General features: G+C 43.4%; 1 protein-coding gene across 2 annotated transcripts in view; it reads left to right on the forward strand.

The window, feature by feature from the left end:
• The window catches only part of UNK (unk zinc finger), a 106,760-nt gene that overhangs the window by 23,599 nt on the left and 64,305 nt on the right, over positions 1–18,856 (forward strand). For both annotated transcript variants that reach the window (XM_077459684.1, XM_077459686.1), the window contains 2 exons: positions 4,214–4,390; positions 10,757–10,887. In XM_077459684.1, coding sequence (XP_077315810.1) covers positions 4,214–4,390; positions 10,757–10,887 — 308 coding nt within the window. The remainder of the gene's footprint in view (positions 1–4,213; positions 4,391–10,756; positions 10,888–18,856) is intronic.

The following is an 18,856-nucleotide window of genomic DNA, read 5'->3' on the forward strand; positions in this document are numbered from 1 at the left end:
GATATCACATACAAGGGCATGAGTTGGATGTATAAGATGGATTGGTGGGGACGAACACCAGAACAGGTTGCTGTGGCAGTTTAGGACATAGGGGTGGAACTGGGAAAAGGGGGTAGGCAAAATGGATTGAAGTTAGTGCAGGGGAACTATTAGTTATGATAAAGGAGCCTGTGGGGCAGTAGCAAAACGTACCCAAAGCAGAGGGGATGTGTTGTGTACAGAAGGAGCTGGGGACAGGGCACATTTCGGGGTACACACATGTCCACTCTGGGTCTTACACATAAGGTGCCACTGTGCACTGTGAAGAAAAAGGCAAGTTGACTGACCACACTCCAACAATGTAGAAGAGTAATGAAGTCTATTGAACTCTCCAATGCAAAAAACGTACAGACATCACAGCTCCAAAGCAGGAATAGTGGTTAACACGTTTCATGCAGCATGCACTTACTCATCAGTGCAATCTGCGTGAAACATGTTAACCACTATCCCTGGTTTGGAGCGGTGTTGTCTGTACATTTTTATGCATTGAAGATTTCAATAAACTTAATTTATCTTCTACATCATTTAACTGCAGTCAGCCTACACTCACGGACCGGACCAGCACCTGTCGATGTGTAGAGAGGCTGTCTGTGTGCTCACCTGGAGCGTGTGTCCTGTCACCCCTGTCTGCCCTCTCCATTACTTACTCCTGAACTCTGGATTACTTACACCTGACTAGAAATGCGCTCCGGCGTGTTCGCATGCTCCACGTGCAGAGCCCGTCAGGAAGTCGGCGCAGGGCTGCACTAATCACAGGCAGTGAGACATTGCCCGATCTCTGCAGCCGCGCATCGGGGCAATGTCTCACTGCCTGTGATTAGTGCAGCGCTGCGCCGACTTCCTGCTGGGCTCTGCATGTGGAGTATGTGAACACGCCGGAACTCATCCTTACTCCTGACTTATGTATTCTGCATTACCAACTTGTGACCCCTGCACCCAGCGACAGCAACTCCTGACCCCTGTACTTTGCATTATTTAATTACAAACCCCTGCACCCTGCATTACTTACTCCTGACCCCTGAACTTAACACTACGTACTCCTGACCTCTGCACTCAGCATTTTACTTCCACTTGACTCCATAGTCGTTTTTCCTTGCCATTCATTTCCTACTGCTGGCCAATAAGAAGTCATTTCTCTCCTGAGCAATGATGCTGCCTGTTTTTTTTCCACTGACCAATAACACAGGGCATTTTTTTCCCCACAGACCAATGAAGTCAGAATTTCTCCTTTTGACCACCAATTGGCGATAATTTAATTTTTCTCCTACCGTCCAAAAATGCCGGGCATTTTTCTACCACAGACCACCAACAGGGGTTCATTTTGTTTTTATCCCACTGGCCAATGATGTCAGGCAATTTCTCTCCCAATGACCACCAAAAAGTGGGGCATTTTTTTTTCTACCACCAATGCAAGGGCATGCTTTTCTCTTTCACTGACAAGCAATGTAAGGCTGGCCATACATTATACAATTTTCTTGTACAGTTTTCCTTTAGATTTACCAAAACCATATAATATGAGGTCAAGCCTAAATAATTTAAATTTGTATGCAATCGTACAGGCCCTTGCCATAGTTGAAGGTAAATCTAAAGTAAGTTGAGTAAGAAAATTGCATAATTTATGGCCAGTTTTAGAGACACTGTTACGTGATCCTAAGCTCACCACACACATTACCATCTAATTGAATAATCTACCTTGATCTACCAATAACTATGCAGTGAGCCTGTCTGTTTGGATACAGATTGATTGTATAGTTTATGTAGGTCCTCATACATCTTTTTGATTAATCTAAAGTTGATTGTATAAACATTGTGCAGTCATACTACAAAGTGTACGGTGACCCTAAACCTACTGTAGCTATTGTGCCACACTATGTGTTACATATTCCTGAACAAAGTGTTGTTTCAACAATTGCTGGATACTAAAATGCCTGATAGTACAAGATTGCAACAAACATGTACAGCGAACACAATGCGAAGACTATATTATATTATATTTACCTGTATTACTTTAAACCACACCCAGAATTCCTTTGCCCATGAGCCCCATGATCTACACAAATGTTGGAGGTTGTTATTGCAGACACTGACACCTATACTGGGGGTTGTTCTTATAGACACTGACACCAATGCAGGGTACTGTTATTGCAGTCACTCACACCAATGCTGAAAGATGTTGATTGCACTCACTGACACCAATTCTGGGAGATGTTATTGCACTCACTGACACCAATCCTGGGTGTTGTTATTGCACTCACTGACACTAATGCTGGGTGTTGTTATTGCACTCACTGACACTAATGCTGGGGGTTGTTATTGCACTCACTGACACTAATGCTGGGGGTTGTTATTACACTCACTGACACTAATGCTGGGGGTTGTTATTGCACTCACTGACAGCAATCTTGTGAGTTGTTATTGCACTCACTTACACTAATGCTGGGGGTTGTTATTGCACTCACTGACACCAATCCTGTGAGTTGTTATTGCACTCACTGACACTAGGGATGAGCTCAGGCGGGCAGAGCCCGCTAGGAAGTCGGCGCAGCGCTGTGCTAATCACAGGCAATGAGACATTGCCCGATCTAGGTAGTCTCGCTGCCTGTGATTAGCGCACGTGTTCCATGCGAACACGCCTGAGCTCATCCCTAACTGACACCAATGCTGAGGGGTTGTTTTTGCACTCACTGACACCAATGCTGAGGGGTTGTTTTTGCACTCACTGACACCAATGCTGGGGGTTGTTTTCCCACTCACTGACACCAATGCTGGGGGTTGTTTTTGCAGACACTGACACCAATGCTGGGGGTTGTTTTTGCAGACACTGACACCAATGCTGGGGGTTGTTTTTGCAGACACTGACACCAATACTGGGTCTTGTTATGGCAGAGACTGATGTCAACGTTGCAGGTTATTATTGCATGATCTAGTTTATAGCACCATCATTTACTTACTAAATGTTGTTGATTGAGTTTGTGAAGTAGACATTTATTTTGTATATGGCACTCTCAATTTCGTGAAAACATTTTTTGGCATGGTACACTCAGAAGGTTTCCTACTGCTGACTTATACAAAACTCTTTAGTTGATAAAAAGGAAGTCTAATCAGCATGGTACGTGATATCAGAAACATAGGGGTTGATTTACTAGAGGCAAATAGACTGTGCACCTCATTTTGCAAAGAATACCCAATCACATACAAGGAAAATCAAAAAACAAAATTTTTGCTTGCACATGATTGGATGATGGAAGTCAAGGGAGCGCCTGCTCATTTACTAAGCTCTGGAGCAACTGCAAAGTGAACAGTCTATTTGCCTTTATTAAATCAACTCCAGTGTGTTTTAAAGTGTATGCTAAGCCAATTTTTTCTTTATTTTAGTGTTGGGTTTGTGCTGCTACTCGGAGCTCTATTAAAGAGATTCAATCTCACTTCCTGTCCTGCTCACAATGGTTTTAGCTAATAGTAAATGGGGGAAAAAATCTGCAACAATGACAGAGACAGATATACAAATCGAACAGGGGGTTCCTACTCACACTGGCATTAGAAACAGGCAATTAGGGTGCAATTTTGCTGCTCCCGAATGCCTAGGAAGGCAGCCTACAATAAATAATATGGGCAGCAGACAGAACTGTTAACATTTGAAAAACATGTAGCGTTTGCGTCGCTTCACATCACCGTGTGGCAAAAATGAAGCTACATGTTGAGTCTCTGGAGGAGTTGAAGCTTGTCAGCTTCTTCAATTCAAGTCTATGGAAGTGCGCTGTAAACTCACCTGTATAGTTTAAGACGTGTTTACAGATCATTTGACAAGCGTTTGTTCAAAATTATTAGGTGGGGAAAAAAAAAACACTTCCCCCTTTTATATAAGAAAATAATAATAATAATTTGGAGGGCATCTGGGGTGCGTTCTTTAACATGCCTTAAACACATAAAAAGATGCACGTTAATGCTAAAGGTGCATTGGTTCGCATTAGTCGGTGTTAGGATTTTTTGCAAGTGTGAACTTAGTCTTACTGAGACCTAGAGAACAGTAATAACCGAACAGGGGTTCTAACACTGCCCCACTTTGTTCAAAACTAAAAAAAAGGTTCTGACTTGACTTACATTTTAATGGCCTTGTTGTAAGTGTAAAAAAATGTTTTTTATTGTAACTTACTCTTTCCTACTTTCTGCCCAGTTGCCCCTTCCTACACAGAACAACAGGGGATACGGAAAGAAGGTACCACTTACGCTATTACAAAACTGGCATCTGCATCCATGAGACAGACTCTAAGGGTCATTGTACCAAGAATGGGCAGCACTGTGCCTTCGCCCATGGGCCCCATGATCTACGCTCCCCTGTGTATGATATAAGGTAGGAGGATCACACATACACTTGTGCAAGAATACTTGATGCCTTTTTTAACTTACACCAAATTATACAATAATAATGTGATGAAACGGCTTTCTCAACCTTTTTTACCTTTAAAGAACCATTGACATCATTTTCAGTTATTATATCTGCAGCTAGGTACATATGGGTAATCAGTATGTTTTAGCTATGATACTCAATACCAAAAGAAAAATAGATCATTTTCCAACACCTCCTGTTGTACGCAATAATTAAATTTTTATTGATACACATTAAATTGAATCTGAACAAGTAATAATGGGCAGGAAAATAAAATTATATTGCTCCCTTTTAGTGGTCAGTGGAGAAGGGCCATCTTCCAGTAGTGATCGGTTGGGCAGGGCTCTAATACATTAGAGGTCAGTGAAGAAAGGCCCCCTTATTTGGGTGGTCAGTGGAAAAGGACCCTTTTACAGTGGTGATCAATAGAGAAGGGCTCTCTTATAGTGTTATTCAGGGATGAGGGGCCCCTTATATTGGTAGTCAGTGGTGATGGGCCCCTTTTTATTTTGGCGGTCCACTTTGGTGGGCAGTGAAGAAAAGCTCCAAACATTGATAATCAGTGGAGACGAACCTCCATACATTGGTGGTTAGTGGTGAAGGGCTCCCATGTATTGGTGGTCAGTGCAGAAGAGACCCCATACCTTGGTGGAGAAGGGCTCCCTTACATTGATGTCAGTGGAGAAAGACCCCCTGATATTGGTGATTAGTAGATAAGGCCCCCCCATACATTGGACGTCAGTGGAGAAGGGCTTCCTTACATTGGTGGCCAGTGAAGAAGTGTTCTCCTTCACAAGATGGTTTGTGAAAAAGTGCCCCCTTACATTGGTGGTCAGTGAAGAATTCTTCCCCTTCACAAGATGATTCATTAAAAAGTGCCCTATTACATTGGTGATTAGTGGTGAAGAGCCCCCGTATGTTACAGGTCAGTGGATAAGGGCCTCAAATATTGATAGTCAGCGAAGTAGTACCTCCATACATTGGTGGTTAGTGGTGAAGGGCCCCATAAGTTGGTGGTCAGTGCAAAGGGACCCTGTACCTTGGTGAAGAAAGGCTCCCTTACATTGATGTCAGTGGAGAAGGGCTCCCTTACATTGGTGCTCAGTGAAGAAGTGTTCACCTTACCACTGATGGTTTGTGAAAAAGTGCTCCCTTATATTGGTGGTTAGGGGTGAAGGGCCTCATATGTTGGGAAACCTTCTCCCCCATGTGTTGGTGGTCAGTGGAAAAGGGCAGTTATACATTGGTGGTCAGTGTAGAACAACACCAATTTTTTGTGGTCCGGGAGAAGGGCCCCCTATGTTTGTGGTCTGTGGGAGGGAAAAGGTCTCTTTATGATTGTAGTCAGTGAGGAGTAGGTAATAATTATGTTGCTATTCAGTGGGGAGAATAGCCCCTTACCTTGACCATCAGTGGGGGGAAAAGGTCCACTTACTGTATGTAGGTGGTCAGAAGGGCCCCTTACATTGGTAGTCAAAGAATGTCCTCTGGAAAAATTACAGCTAAAAGATCATTGATGTCAGTGGATTTCTGTGAGAGAAGAAGCTTCAATGATCACATGCGGTTTGCTCTGTCAACTGATGTTTGTGTCACAACTATACTAACACCGTTGGGTGGGAGGGCCCTAGTATCCTGTAGGGGTATTCAGGTTGAGAAAAGCTGTGTTAGATGATGTAGCCTGCCAGTCTTTGGATGTGGTGGCTGTATTTGTTTTCTTTTTTCAGGCTTTTTTCTTTATTCCTGCCAGAAACACACTTCCTGCCATTGGGTAACAATGCTCACCACTGTACTGTATCTATGAAGAAGCAGCATTGGTACCCTAGGATGGGACTGCAATCCTGTCCTTCTCTTTCTTCTCCATAACATAAGTGGAAGGGGTTCTGTAGCCCTTAGAGACATCTGGGAACAATGTAACTGATAACAATCAGCACAGGCAGGGGCACATGAAGTCATATTCTCGAAGGAAAAATATATTTTTTGTTGGCACTTACCAAACTGATCTAAAAATGCTTTTAATATGTGGTGAAATGATAGTCCAGTGCAAAAAGGTGTAAAAAGAAAAAAGCATAATTTGAGGTGACAGTGCTAAAAATATATATATCATATATATTCGGAAATTTTATACAGTTTTTTATATATATATATATATATATATATATATATATATATATATATATATATATATATATATATACCTTGCTACCCTACTTTCTTTCTTCTGAAATCCCCACAATCATTCTCGGGGACTTCAACGTCCCTATTAATACTAACACCTCTGCTCCTTCCAAACTTCTCAGCCTAACCTCCTCCTTTGACCTGAAACAGTGGATACATGATCCTACTCACTCCGAAGGCAATATCCTTGACCTTGTTTTCTCTCACCTTTGCACTCCATGCAACCTCTCTAACTATCCATTCCCTCTCTCTGATCACCACCTTATTAGTTTCACTCTCTCCCTCTCCTTCACCTCCTCTCCCTCACCTCCTCTCCCTCCAACCGCATTAAAGTTACCCGCAGAAACCTACGTCATCTCAAGCCTTCTCTTCTCTACTCTGCTATTGACAATCTCTACGACAAAATCTCACCCCTATCCTGCACCAACCTAGCCACTTCTGTCTACAACACTTCACTTCTGGCCTCTCTGGACTCACTGGCCCCCCTCACTACACACAGAATCAAGCCCCGACCCCTTCAACCTTGGCAAACAGATGTCACTAGAAGTCTGAAAAAACTTAGTCGTGCTCATGAGCGCCTGTGGCGCAAGACCAAGACTCAGAGAGATTTCAACCAATATAAATCTGCCCTCCAAAATTACAATTCTAGCCTCCTCTCTGCCAAGCAGAACTATTTTATCACTCTCATCAGCAACCTATCATCCCGTCCACGTCAACTCTTCTCTACTTTCAACTCTCTACTTCGTCCTCCACCGCCTCCACCCGCCAACTCACTCACTGCCCAGGAGATTGCTAATCACTTCAAACAGAAGATTGATAAAATTTGCGCGGAGATTTCTACGTTCTGATACCCTCCACGCTTTACACATCATGCCCACAGTCACAATCATTACTTCCCTCTTTCAACCCCACCACTATAGACGAAGTTGCTAAACTACTTGGTAATCTCCACCTTACCACCTGCCCTCTGGATCCTGTTCCCTCGCAAATGCTGCGTTCACCCTCTGACTCTATGCTACACTCTCTAACTCACATCTTCAATCTCTCCCTCTCTTCTGGCATCTTCCCCAACTCTCTAAAACATGCACTTGTCAAACCCATACTTAAAAAACCCTCACTGGACCCATCCAATCCAAACAACCTACGCCCCATCTCCTTGCTCCCCTTTTTATCCAAACTACTCGAACGTCTGGTCTACAACCGACTGAGTGACCACCTCGCTGATAATGGCCTTCTTGATCCCCTTCAGTCTGGATTTCGTCCTCAACACTCCACAGAAACTGCTCTCTTAAAACTAACAAACAATCTACTAACGGCCAAAACCAATCGACATTATTCTGTACTCCTCCTCCTGGACCTCTCTGCTGCCTTTGATACGGTTGACCACCCCCTCCTTCTCAAAAAACTCCACACCTTTGGTCTCCGTGACCGTACTCTACGTTGGTTCTCTTCCTACTTATCCAACCGCACCTTTTAGCGTTTCTTACAACTCTACTTCCTCCTCTCCTCTTCCTTTCTCTGTTGGGGTCCCCCAAGGTTCTGTTCTTGGACCACTCCTATTTTCAATCTATACCTCCTCCCTGGGTCAACTGATAGCCTCCCACGGCTTCCAATACCACCTCTATGCTGACGACACCCAAATCTATTTCTCTACCCCTCAGCTCACTCCCTCTGTCTTCTCACGTATCACTAATTTACTATCAGAGATATCAGTCTGGATGTCACACCACTTCCTCAAAATCAATCTATCCAAAACCGAACTTATAATTTTTCCGCCACCATATGCCCCTTCCCCTGATCTCACTGTCAAAATTGATGGCACAACCATAAGCCCATCCCCTCACGCCAAGGTTCTAGGTGTAGTCCTGGACTCTGAACTCTCCTTCAAGCAACACATCCAATCACTGTCCAAATCCTGTCGCCTCAACCTCCGCAACATCTCCAAATTACGCCCCTTTCTAACTAATGAGACAACAAAGCTCTTAATTCACTCGCTGGTCATCTCTCGCCTCGACTACTGCAACTCCCTTCTCATTGGCTTACCTCTACATAGTCTATCACCTCTTCAATCCATTATGAATGCCGCTGCCAGACTCATCCACCTTACCAATCGCTCGGTGTCTGCTACTCCTCTCTGTCAATCCCTCCACTGGCTTCCGCTCAGCCAAAGAATTAAATTCAAAATACTAACAATTACATACAAAGCCATCCACAACTCTGCCCCCAGCTACATCACTAGCTTAGTCTCTAAATACCAACCTACTCATCCTCTTCGTTCCTCTCAAGACCTCCTGCTCTCTAGCTCCCTCATCACCTCCTCCCATACTCGCCTCCAGGACTTTTCCAAAGCCTCCCCAATCCTATGGAATGCCCTACCCCAATCTGTCCGCTTATCTCCTACTTTATTAGCTTTTAGACGATCCCTGAAAACACTTCTCTTCAGAGAAGCCTACCCCACCCACACCTAACTTTATTTTCATTTTCTCCATCAACTCATCCCCCCACAGTTAATACCTTTTTGTTTCAACTTGACCCTCCCTTCTAGATTGTAAGCTCTAACGAGCAGGGCCCTCTGATCCCTCCTGTATTGATTTGTATTGTAAGTGTACTGTCTGCCCTCATATTGTAAAGCGCTGCGCAAACTGTTGGCGCTATATAAATCCTGAATAATTATATATATATATATATATATATATATATATATATATATATATATATATATATATATATATATATATATATATAATATATATTAACACTGTCCCCTCGAATTATGCTTTTTTTTTTTTTTTTTTTTTTTATACCTTGTTGCACTGGACTATCATTTCACCACATATCTTACGCCACCTTTGATCATTATTTGGCACTTCTGTGTTGCATCTTCCTTCACTGGATCTTTGTTTTATGGTGATCACTTATGAGAAACATTTTTCACTTGTTTGTTGATATTATGTTTGTTCTATATACTTTTGTATGTAAGCATTTTATTATTGATATTTTTATACAAATTTAGCGCCTTTCCTTAGCAGTTGTCACAGTTGATGTACAGTATGTAGGGACACTACAAGGAATGGCTGCTTTATCCTTTGAACATTAATTAGTGTACAGATACACTTGTGTAATAGTAATAATTGATTATTTGTTTTTTATTTGCGTGTTCTCAAACACAGAGTAGTGCACTAGTTCTTACACTTTTACCTAATTGATAGTCATAAAAAATTTTAAGAATATTCTCTAGCTACATCATAGAAATGCATTTGTCTTAAAAACAAAGGTAATTGAGGGTTTCATGCCACCTAATATAGGTGGACTGATTGTTTACTCTGGTCAGCTGTCCTAATCCTCCCTGGCTTATGTAGAAGCCCTTGTACACACGGTCGGACATTCCGACAACAAAATCCATCGGATTTTGTCCGACGGATTTTGTCCAAAACTTGTGTTGCATACACACGGTCGGACAAAGTTGTCGGAAAATCCGATCGTTCAGAACGTGGCGACGTTATTTCATTACGACGGGACTACGTTCAGGCTAGTAGCCAATAGCTTTGGTCTAGGAATTTGATCTGAGCATGCGTGGCACTTTGTCCCATCAGAATTCTCTACAAACGATTGGAAAAAGTCCGATCGGATCATGTTGTCGGAAAGTTTTATAGCCCAGCTCTAAAACTTTATCTGTCGGATATTCCGACGGAAACAGTCCGATGGAGCCCACACACAGTCAGATTATCCGACAACGCGGTCCGATCAGACATTTTCCGTCGGAATGTCCGACCGTGTGTACGTGGGCGAACAGTAGGGGTGTGGGGGTTTGCTTTTCAGAGGGTGGTTGACAGGCAGCTATCATCTCCTCACTGCCTGTTTTATCCCCCTGGAAAGACTGAAGCACTGTGCCGCAACCACATGCACTGCACACATTAACTCAAATAGGTCACATTCAGCACAACAAGGGCATTTTTGCCACAGCATGTGTATAGCCCTGAGAAGCTGCATGTCCTTGTTCAGGTGGGTATTTTAGAGGGCTCAACTGTCTGCTTTTACTGCCCCTAACCACTCATGTGAATGAGTCCTTAGATATATCAGTGTGTATCATTGACCCCCAAGTGTGGTATATGAATCTGCAATAATATTAAAGTTTTGTCTTCTGTTTTAATGCAGGGAGTTGCAGGCAATGGAGGCACTGCAGAATGGACAGACACCCCTGGATGGAAGTATGGAAGGGCAGACTGCTGTAGCTGCAAGCCATGCCATGATAGAAAAGATTTTAGGAGAAGAGCCACGGTGGCAGGGTGAGAACATTTTGCCGACTGCTCAATTGTGAAATGTCATTTCCATGTTCATGTGAAAAAAAGGAGGACATTTCTGCACTATACCACTCTATGTGAAGCTACTGACACCAAAACAAGCAAAGTCCAAGGTGAATATGGTAAACAAAGTGTAGAGCTAATTATACCTATGGAACGCTATGTCTATAGTGTGCCAAATTTTTTTAAATGGTATCAAAACGTGAAAACACAACATATGCTATGCAGATACAGTAACATATAAAGCAGTAGTCTAAATATCCCATGAAGATGAAATCAAGAGGATAAAACGTTCAAGAACAGCACAGCATATGTTGTGTTTACACGTTTTGATGGAATTTAATTTTTTTTGGCACACTACAGACATAGCGTTCCATAGGTATAATTAGCGCTACACTTTGTTTACCATATTTCAATGTTCATCCTTTCTGTCAGCATTATCTCAAGATTGCCAGGAGTTGACAAGTTCAAAACGTAGTCCCTACTTTATCTTCTCTGTGCCTTCATGGTCCCAAGAACATGTTGTGGTTTAGGGCATACATTTTTTTTTCTCTGGAGACCTAGTAAACTAGCAGTGTAGTACTGGTGTGCTTATCAGTCAGGTAGTCTCAGGGACCAACTCTTTATACAGCTTTCCATAGGGCTTGATGTCTCAAGACAATTGATAGCATGCAACTTGATTAGGTACATTTATTTAGCTGGGCCAGGTGAAGCTGTTTCCTGTCTCTCTGCATTGGGTCCTTCCAACATCTAGCAGAGTTAAAGTGATAGTAAAGGTTCATTATTTTTTTTTAAATAACGAAAATGTCATACTTACCTGCTCTGTGCAAGGGTTTTGCACAGAGCAGCCCCCATCCTCCTCTTCTGGGGGGCCTCTGTGGCTCTCCTGCCACCTCCTCTTCTCGAGTGCCCCCACGGAGAGCCATTTTCCCTGGGGGCACCCGTGCGGGGGCGCTCACAAGTCCCACTGCTACATCCATTGACACAGACAGCAGGACTCTGCCCTGTCACTGGTCCCATGTCACTGTATTTGATTGACAGCAGCCGGAGCCAATGGCTCCTGCTGCAATCAATCTATCCAATGAGGATGGAGACAGTGGCTGGAGCTGATGGGCACATGCACATCGCTGGAACAGACGGGTTCGGGGAAGAAAATGGGGGGGGGGGGGCTCTGGGGGAAGCTGCATTAAGGGGAAAAACCTGGAATCTTTACAACCCCTTTAAGCTGCATCTCTAGTTCAGGCAGGGTAGATTGTTTGAACTTCTTTTAGGTAGCTAGTTGCAGTCTCTCTTCTATTTCTTTTGTCATTCTGTGCAAAAAAAATGTATGTTAGCCCTAAATCTATTTTTTCAGGGTAAAGGGCATTATGCCTCACTATATAGTTTTATAGTTTTCCTAAAGCTCAGCTCTGGGAAATGTGAAAATTACCTCTTGTAGTGGGGTTGTGCCCTCACTGCAAGGGTTAACTGTTCGCTTTATTTAGGGAAGAGGAGAAGCTCATTAACTTACCTGATCTTCTGCTTCCCCACACTCCGATGTTGAACTGTCCTTTGCCGTCAACACGCCCAGTGCAAGGCTATGGACCCTGTGTTGATCTTATTGATGTCAGAACTTTAGACCCCTTGAGCGTAGAGAAGAAGACTGGTCTAGCAATGAGGAGGAGTGGAAGATTGGGTAAGTACATCCTTTTTTCTGTGTCACCCAGACCTAAATGAGCAAATAAGAAATAACCCTTGCAGCTCCACTGCAGGGGATCATTTTAAAGTTTCCTGAAGTTGGGCTTTCTGGACATTCTGATAGTAAAGACAGGTTGATAACAATTATCCACTCAGCTCTCAGTCTGCCGTGCAAGCGCCTGATAGGCAGCCCAACAGCCAAATGAAGGTGCACACAAGGCCGGGTGAGCTTCTGCTTATTTCATGGCTTAAAGTAGTACTAAAGTCTTGTGTTTTTTTTGTATTTTTGTTTAAAAATAACAAACATGTTATACTTACCTGCTCTGTGCAGTGGTTTTCCACAGAGCTGTCCAGATCCTCCCTTTCTCAGGTCCCTCGCAGGCGCTCCTGGTCCCTCCCTCCTGCTGCGTGCTTTCACAGCAAGCAACTTGCTATGGGGGCACCCGAGCTGAGCCAATGCTCTGTGTGTCCATGCAGACACGGTGCCGCGGTTCAGCCCCATCCCTGTCTCTCCTCATTGGCTCACTGACTTTGATTGACAGTGGAGCCCACTGCTGTGTCTCAGCCAATCAGGCATGAGAGTCTCGGACAGCCAAGGCTCTCGTGCAACATTACTGAATCGAAATGGTGCTCAGGTAAGTATTAGGGAGGCTGCTGTACGCAGAAAGTCCCTTCTGCCTTTAAAACATGGCTCAAATTTCAACCCAAATTCAAGCTGTTGGTGGCCCTGTAATCGCCACCCAAGTTCATAAATACAGATTAAAAAATTGAAGGAGCCATGTGGAAAATTGTCAGCTGAACAGTAATTTCATCTGGTCAGATGCAGTCACTGTTCAGGTGTTCAAGCAGTCGAGGGTGCCCTACCTGATGAATATAATAGCTGGCAGCGAATATTCCTCTAGCCACGCTGTTTATCATTGATGGAAGAATCTACTAATTTTCTCTCATTCAGCCTGTGGACTGACCAAGTGAAATCTAGGTGTATACATGGATCCGAATTTGGCTGGTTCTGCAGGGACTGGCCAAACTTTGCCATGTATGGACAGACTGGTTGTACAAAAGTCAACCAGCAGGGACTGGCCAAACTTTGTTCCATGTATGGACAGCCTGGTTGTACAGTCTTCAACCAGCCTGTTAGATTTTCCCTGCTTGATCAGTGTCGCCGGTATAGCTGGCAGCACTGATCGGTGTACTGTGATGGTGGGGAAGTCTCCTTGCTGTCATAATACAATAGCTCAGTGGGGAGGATTCATCTATCCACCTTGAATGTGTGGATGGGGAAATCAAGTCTTTTTTTTTTTTCCTTCAAAACACCAGTTGAACAAAAGAAAAAAGTACTGATCTATGGGCTGTTTTAGTGTTGTCAGTCTGAAACAGGAAGTACTGTTACTGGCAGGATCTCCGGGTCAGGCACACTGCAACATATTCACAAAAAAACAGTTTGTTTAGAAAACTGTATACAGTGAGACATGATGCCAGATGTCCTGAAATATAAACCTTGGGTTTACATACAGGCAAGGGATGCTTTTAACCACTTCCCGACCGGCACACGCCGATGTATGTCGGCAGAATGGCATGAGCAGGCATATTGGTGTACAGGTACGTCCATTTTTATATGCCGCCCTGCCATCGCGTGCTGGTCGGGATCCCCATGAGTCCAGTCGCAGGTCCCGCGGACTCGATCGCCACGGGGATACCTGCGATCGTCTCACATGGCGGCTGAACGGGGAGATGCCGTTGTAAACAGCATCTCCCCGTTCTGCCTAGCAACAAGTAACGCTGATCTCTGCTCCATGTGATTGGAGCAGAGATCAGCGTTGACTAACACAAAGCCACGCCCCCCCACAGTTAGTAACTCGCCCCTAGGAACACTTAACCCCTACACTGCCACCCCCTGATTAACCCCTTCACTGCCAGTGTCATTTACACAGGCATTTGTATAGCATTGATTGCTGTATAAATGACAGTGGTCCCAAAAATGTGTAGAAAATGTCCGATGTGTCCGCCATAATGTCGCAGTCGCAATAAAAATCGCTGATCACCGCCATTACTAGTAAAAAAAAAAAAATTATAATAAAAAAAGCCATAAAACTATCCCCTATTTTGTAAACGCTATAACTTTTGTGCAAACCAATCAATCGCTTATTGAGATTTTATTTTTTTTTTTACCAAAAATATGTAGAAGAATACGTACCGGCCTAAACTGAGGGAAATTTATATATATATTTTTTTTTTTTTTTGGGGGGATATTTATTATAACAAAAAGTAAAAAATAATGCGTTTTTTTTCAAAATTGTCGCTATATTTTTGTTTATAGCGCAAAAAATAAAAACTGCAGGGGTGATCAAATACCACCAAAAGAAAGTTCTATTTATGGGGAAAAAAGGACGTCAATTTTGTATGGGAGCCACGTCGCACGATTGCGCAATTGTCAGTTAAAGCAACGCAGTGCCGAATCGCATAAAGTGGTCTGGTCTTAAGCCAGCAAAATGGTCCGGTCTGAAAGTGGTTAATATCGTAGCAGATGTGCTAACTTTTGAAGGCTATATATCTAATTCAAAAACTCGCGCTGGAGACTTACCTCAAATAGTGAAATATGAATAAACAAAAATGAATACAAATTAATAGGAAGACTGCAGCTGCTGCACAAAGGTGCTACAACCATAAAACAATGAAAAATATATAAAACCGCGCTAGCAGCCTATATCAAGCAATATACATCTTAATAAACAGTGCCTATTGTATCAATGTTAGGAGAAAACTAAAACAAAATCTAAAAGTGCTCAGGTGCTTCAGTGAAAAGTGCAATGGTGCTCCAAAACTTTTGAATCAGTGAAGTGGCTCCCCCTTTGGTGACCCCACTCACCAAAATTATTGGATCCTCAGCTTCGCAGTCTGGGATCAAAAAGCGGTCCTCCGTCTTCATGTCCGCCGCTGCCATGGATCCCGGAGTGACTTCCGGGTCTTGCTGCTCCAGCGCTGTGATTCGCCGGAGCAGCGATGATGTCACTCCGTGCATGCGCACGAGAGCCGACACTCACAGCATATCGCTGCGCCCTGCCCAGAGCGCCTGCGCGCCGCTGTCTATGGCGCATGCGCCGTAGACAGTGGTGGCTGTCTTTGGGTAAATATCTCCTAAACCGTATAGGTTTAGGGATATTTCTTGGACCTACAGGTCAGCCTTAATCTAGGCTTACCTGTAGGTCAAAGTTGGTTGTAAGGGTATACAACCACTTTAAGGCCTTATGAGTCCAGCAAAATGGGGGCATTGCCTCTATCTTAGTGAAAAAAGCCAGATTTTGTAAGATGATGTTCAAGAAGTTATTTGGACACACATGACTGCAGTAATGGCTTGATGTGGCAGTGTAGCCAAAGTTGCTTTTAAAGTAGTGCTAAAGCCCCACCCATTCCTAAACACTTACCTGTCTCTATGTCACTACTGCAGCGTTGTCTCCGACTCTAAACCACTCCCTTTACTTCCTGCTTTCACAGGAGAAACTGAGGGCAGCGGAGTCATAGACTCCTGCTGTTGTCAGTCAAACCCCTTTGAGTAGGGGGCGTGGCTGTGTGTGTGTCTGTAGGTGCACATATCCCAGCTTGGGAGTGTGCACGCACAGGCGCCTCCTTGGCACCCAACTTGCTACAGAAGACACAGGAGGAGCTGACAGCGCCGGCAGAGACTGCCAGAGGTGGAGGTAAGGGGTCTTTCTGTGCTGTCTTTGCCTTTTAATAAATCAACCCCAATATGTCTAATGGTAACATTTGGTGTAATCGTTTTATTATCTGACCGAAAGAGATGAGGATATTGGCAGTTTTCATGTTGATATGAAAAAATAAACGAATACTCAGGAAGGTGTTGCGCTCCAAAACCAAATAAATATGGGGCGCTAAGATAAAGTAATTACAATATTTAATAAATCGGGGCACTTGGAGGTAATCAGTGCAATAAAAATAAATACAATAAATTGTCATTAAAATATATAAATACATTAATTGAGTTCATAAAAGTCCATATGATAAATAAAGTGCAAATAGTGCCAGCAACGGAGCAATAAACAAATAATATAGTGCAAATGTAGTGATAAAGTGATATGTAGCATAAATAAAGTGATAATGGTGACTTTTGAAATCTTCAGTGACTTCAGTGTGAGAAACAGCCGCAGATGTGCTACCTTCTTACCTCACTGTTGTAAGGTGATCAGCATGTCAGAGTGGGGATTTTCTCCATATTCCTTTCCAAACAGGGTTCCTGGTGTATTTGTAGCCTGGTGTCTGCTTCCTCTAAAATCCCATCTCCTGGTGAAGTCAGGTGACGGTGACGACACGCGTTGGATAGACGGTACCCGCAAGTGAAGTCTGGCTGTGAGCTCAGCACTCGTTTTTACTATGTGCATGCTTTAATTTGTTTTAAATGTGAATACCTCTATGTTTTTTATATAAAAATAAATAGTCCAAACCTACTACACTAGAGGTTCCCTCTTTTCTGAATTTTGTTTACACATACCCAGTCTAATTCCCTGAGTGGATCCATACTGACTGACCTAGCCCCAGGAGATGGGATGTTAGAGGAAGCAGACACCAGGCTACAAATACACCAGGAACCCTGTTTGGAAAGGAATATGGAGAACACCCCCACTCTTTGAACGATCACCCAGTTCTGACACTCTGACATGCTGATTACCTTACAACAGTGAGGTAAGAAGGTAGCACATCTGCTGCGTTTCTCACACTGAAGATTCCACTCACTGAAGTCACTGAAGATTTCAAAATTCCACTAAAGTCACCATTATCACTTTATTTATGCTACTTAGCACTTTATCACTACATTTGCACTATATTTGTTTGTTGCTGGCACTATTTTCACTTTATTTATCATATGGACTTTTATGAACTCAATTTATTTGCATATTTTGATGCCAATTTATTGTATTTATTTATATTGCACTGATTACCTCCAAGTGCCCTGATTTATTATATATTGTAATTACTTTATCTTAGTATCCCATATTTATATGGATTTGGAGCGCAACACCAATCTTTGATTATCATTATATATTACTTTGTGGGCAGTGTTTGACCCATATATATGGTGGTTGCAGCACCAGAGAAATTGCTATACTCCTCACTAGAGCGGGAATACCTAATTTTACTAATACTCAGGAAGGCTGTGATAGCTAAACTCTTAAATAGGAACACTGGATAAATGGTTAAAAAAAAAAAAAAAACATAAATACACTGTATTACCAAAAGTATTGGGACACCTGCCTTAACACACACACATGAAATTTATTGGCATCCCAGTCTTAGACCGTAGGGTTCAGTATTGCGTTGGCCCACCCTTTGCAGCTATAACAGCTTCAACTCTTCTGGGAAGGCTTTCCACAAGGTTTAGGAGTGTGTCTATGGGAATGTTTGACCATTCTTCCAGAAGCGCATTTGTGAGGTCAGGCTCTGATGTTGGATGAGAAGGCCTGGCTCACAGTCTCTGCTCTAATTCATCCCAAAGGTGTTCTATCGGGTTGAGGTCAGGACTCTGTGCAGGCCAGTCAAGTTCGTCCACCCCAAACTCGCTCATCCATGTCTTTATGGACCTTGCTTTGTGCACTGGTGCGCAGTCATGTTGGAACAGGAAGGGGCCATCCCCAAACTGTTCCCACAACGTTAGGAGCATGAAATTGTCCAAACTGTCTTTTTATGCTGGCGTCTTAAGAGTTCCCTTCACTGGAACTAAGGGGCCAAGCCCAACCCCTGAAAAACAACCCTGCTCCATAATCCCCCCTGCACCAAGTGATTTCAAGGGGTGGCCCAATACTTTTGTCAATATAGTGTGGATGAGCGTGTTTGGGGTGGGGGAACTTGACTGGCCTTCTTGTCCACATCACTGCCTGACCTCACAAATGTGTTTCTGGAAGAATGGTCAAACATTCCCATAGACACACTCCTAAACCTTGTGGAAAGCCTTCCCAGAAGAGTTGAAGCTGTTATAGCTGCAAAGAGTGGGCCAACTCAATATTGAACCCTGCGGGCTAAGACTGGGATGCCATTAAATTTCATGTGTGTGTAGAATGCGTACATATATAAATAGATGGATCCCGGCAGGTCTATCAGCCACTGGAATTACTGTGGGTCCTCTGGTCGGAGAAGGAGTGGTCTGTATCATCCACGAGATTCAAATTCCTCCAGGGTCCCAATGGAATGGACGGGAAGAATCAACTCCAATCCAAAAACGGGATAGCAAACGGGGCCAAACTCATATAGAGGATCACCTGTAGAGTGT

Source organism: Lithobates pipiens, unplaced genomic scaffold (assembly GCF_037356315.1).
Source record: "Lithobates pipiens isolate NorthernLeopardFrog02 unplaced genomic scaffold, aLitPip1_a1.2 Scaffold_28, whole genome shotgun sequence".
In the NCBI taxonomy this organism is placed as follows: domain Eukaryota; kingdom Metazoa; phylum Chordata; class Amphibia; order Anura; family Ranidae; genus Lithobates; species Lithobates pipiens.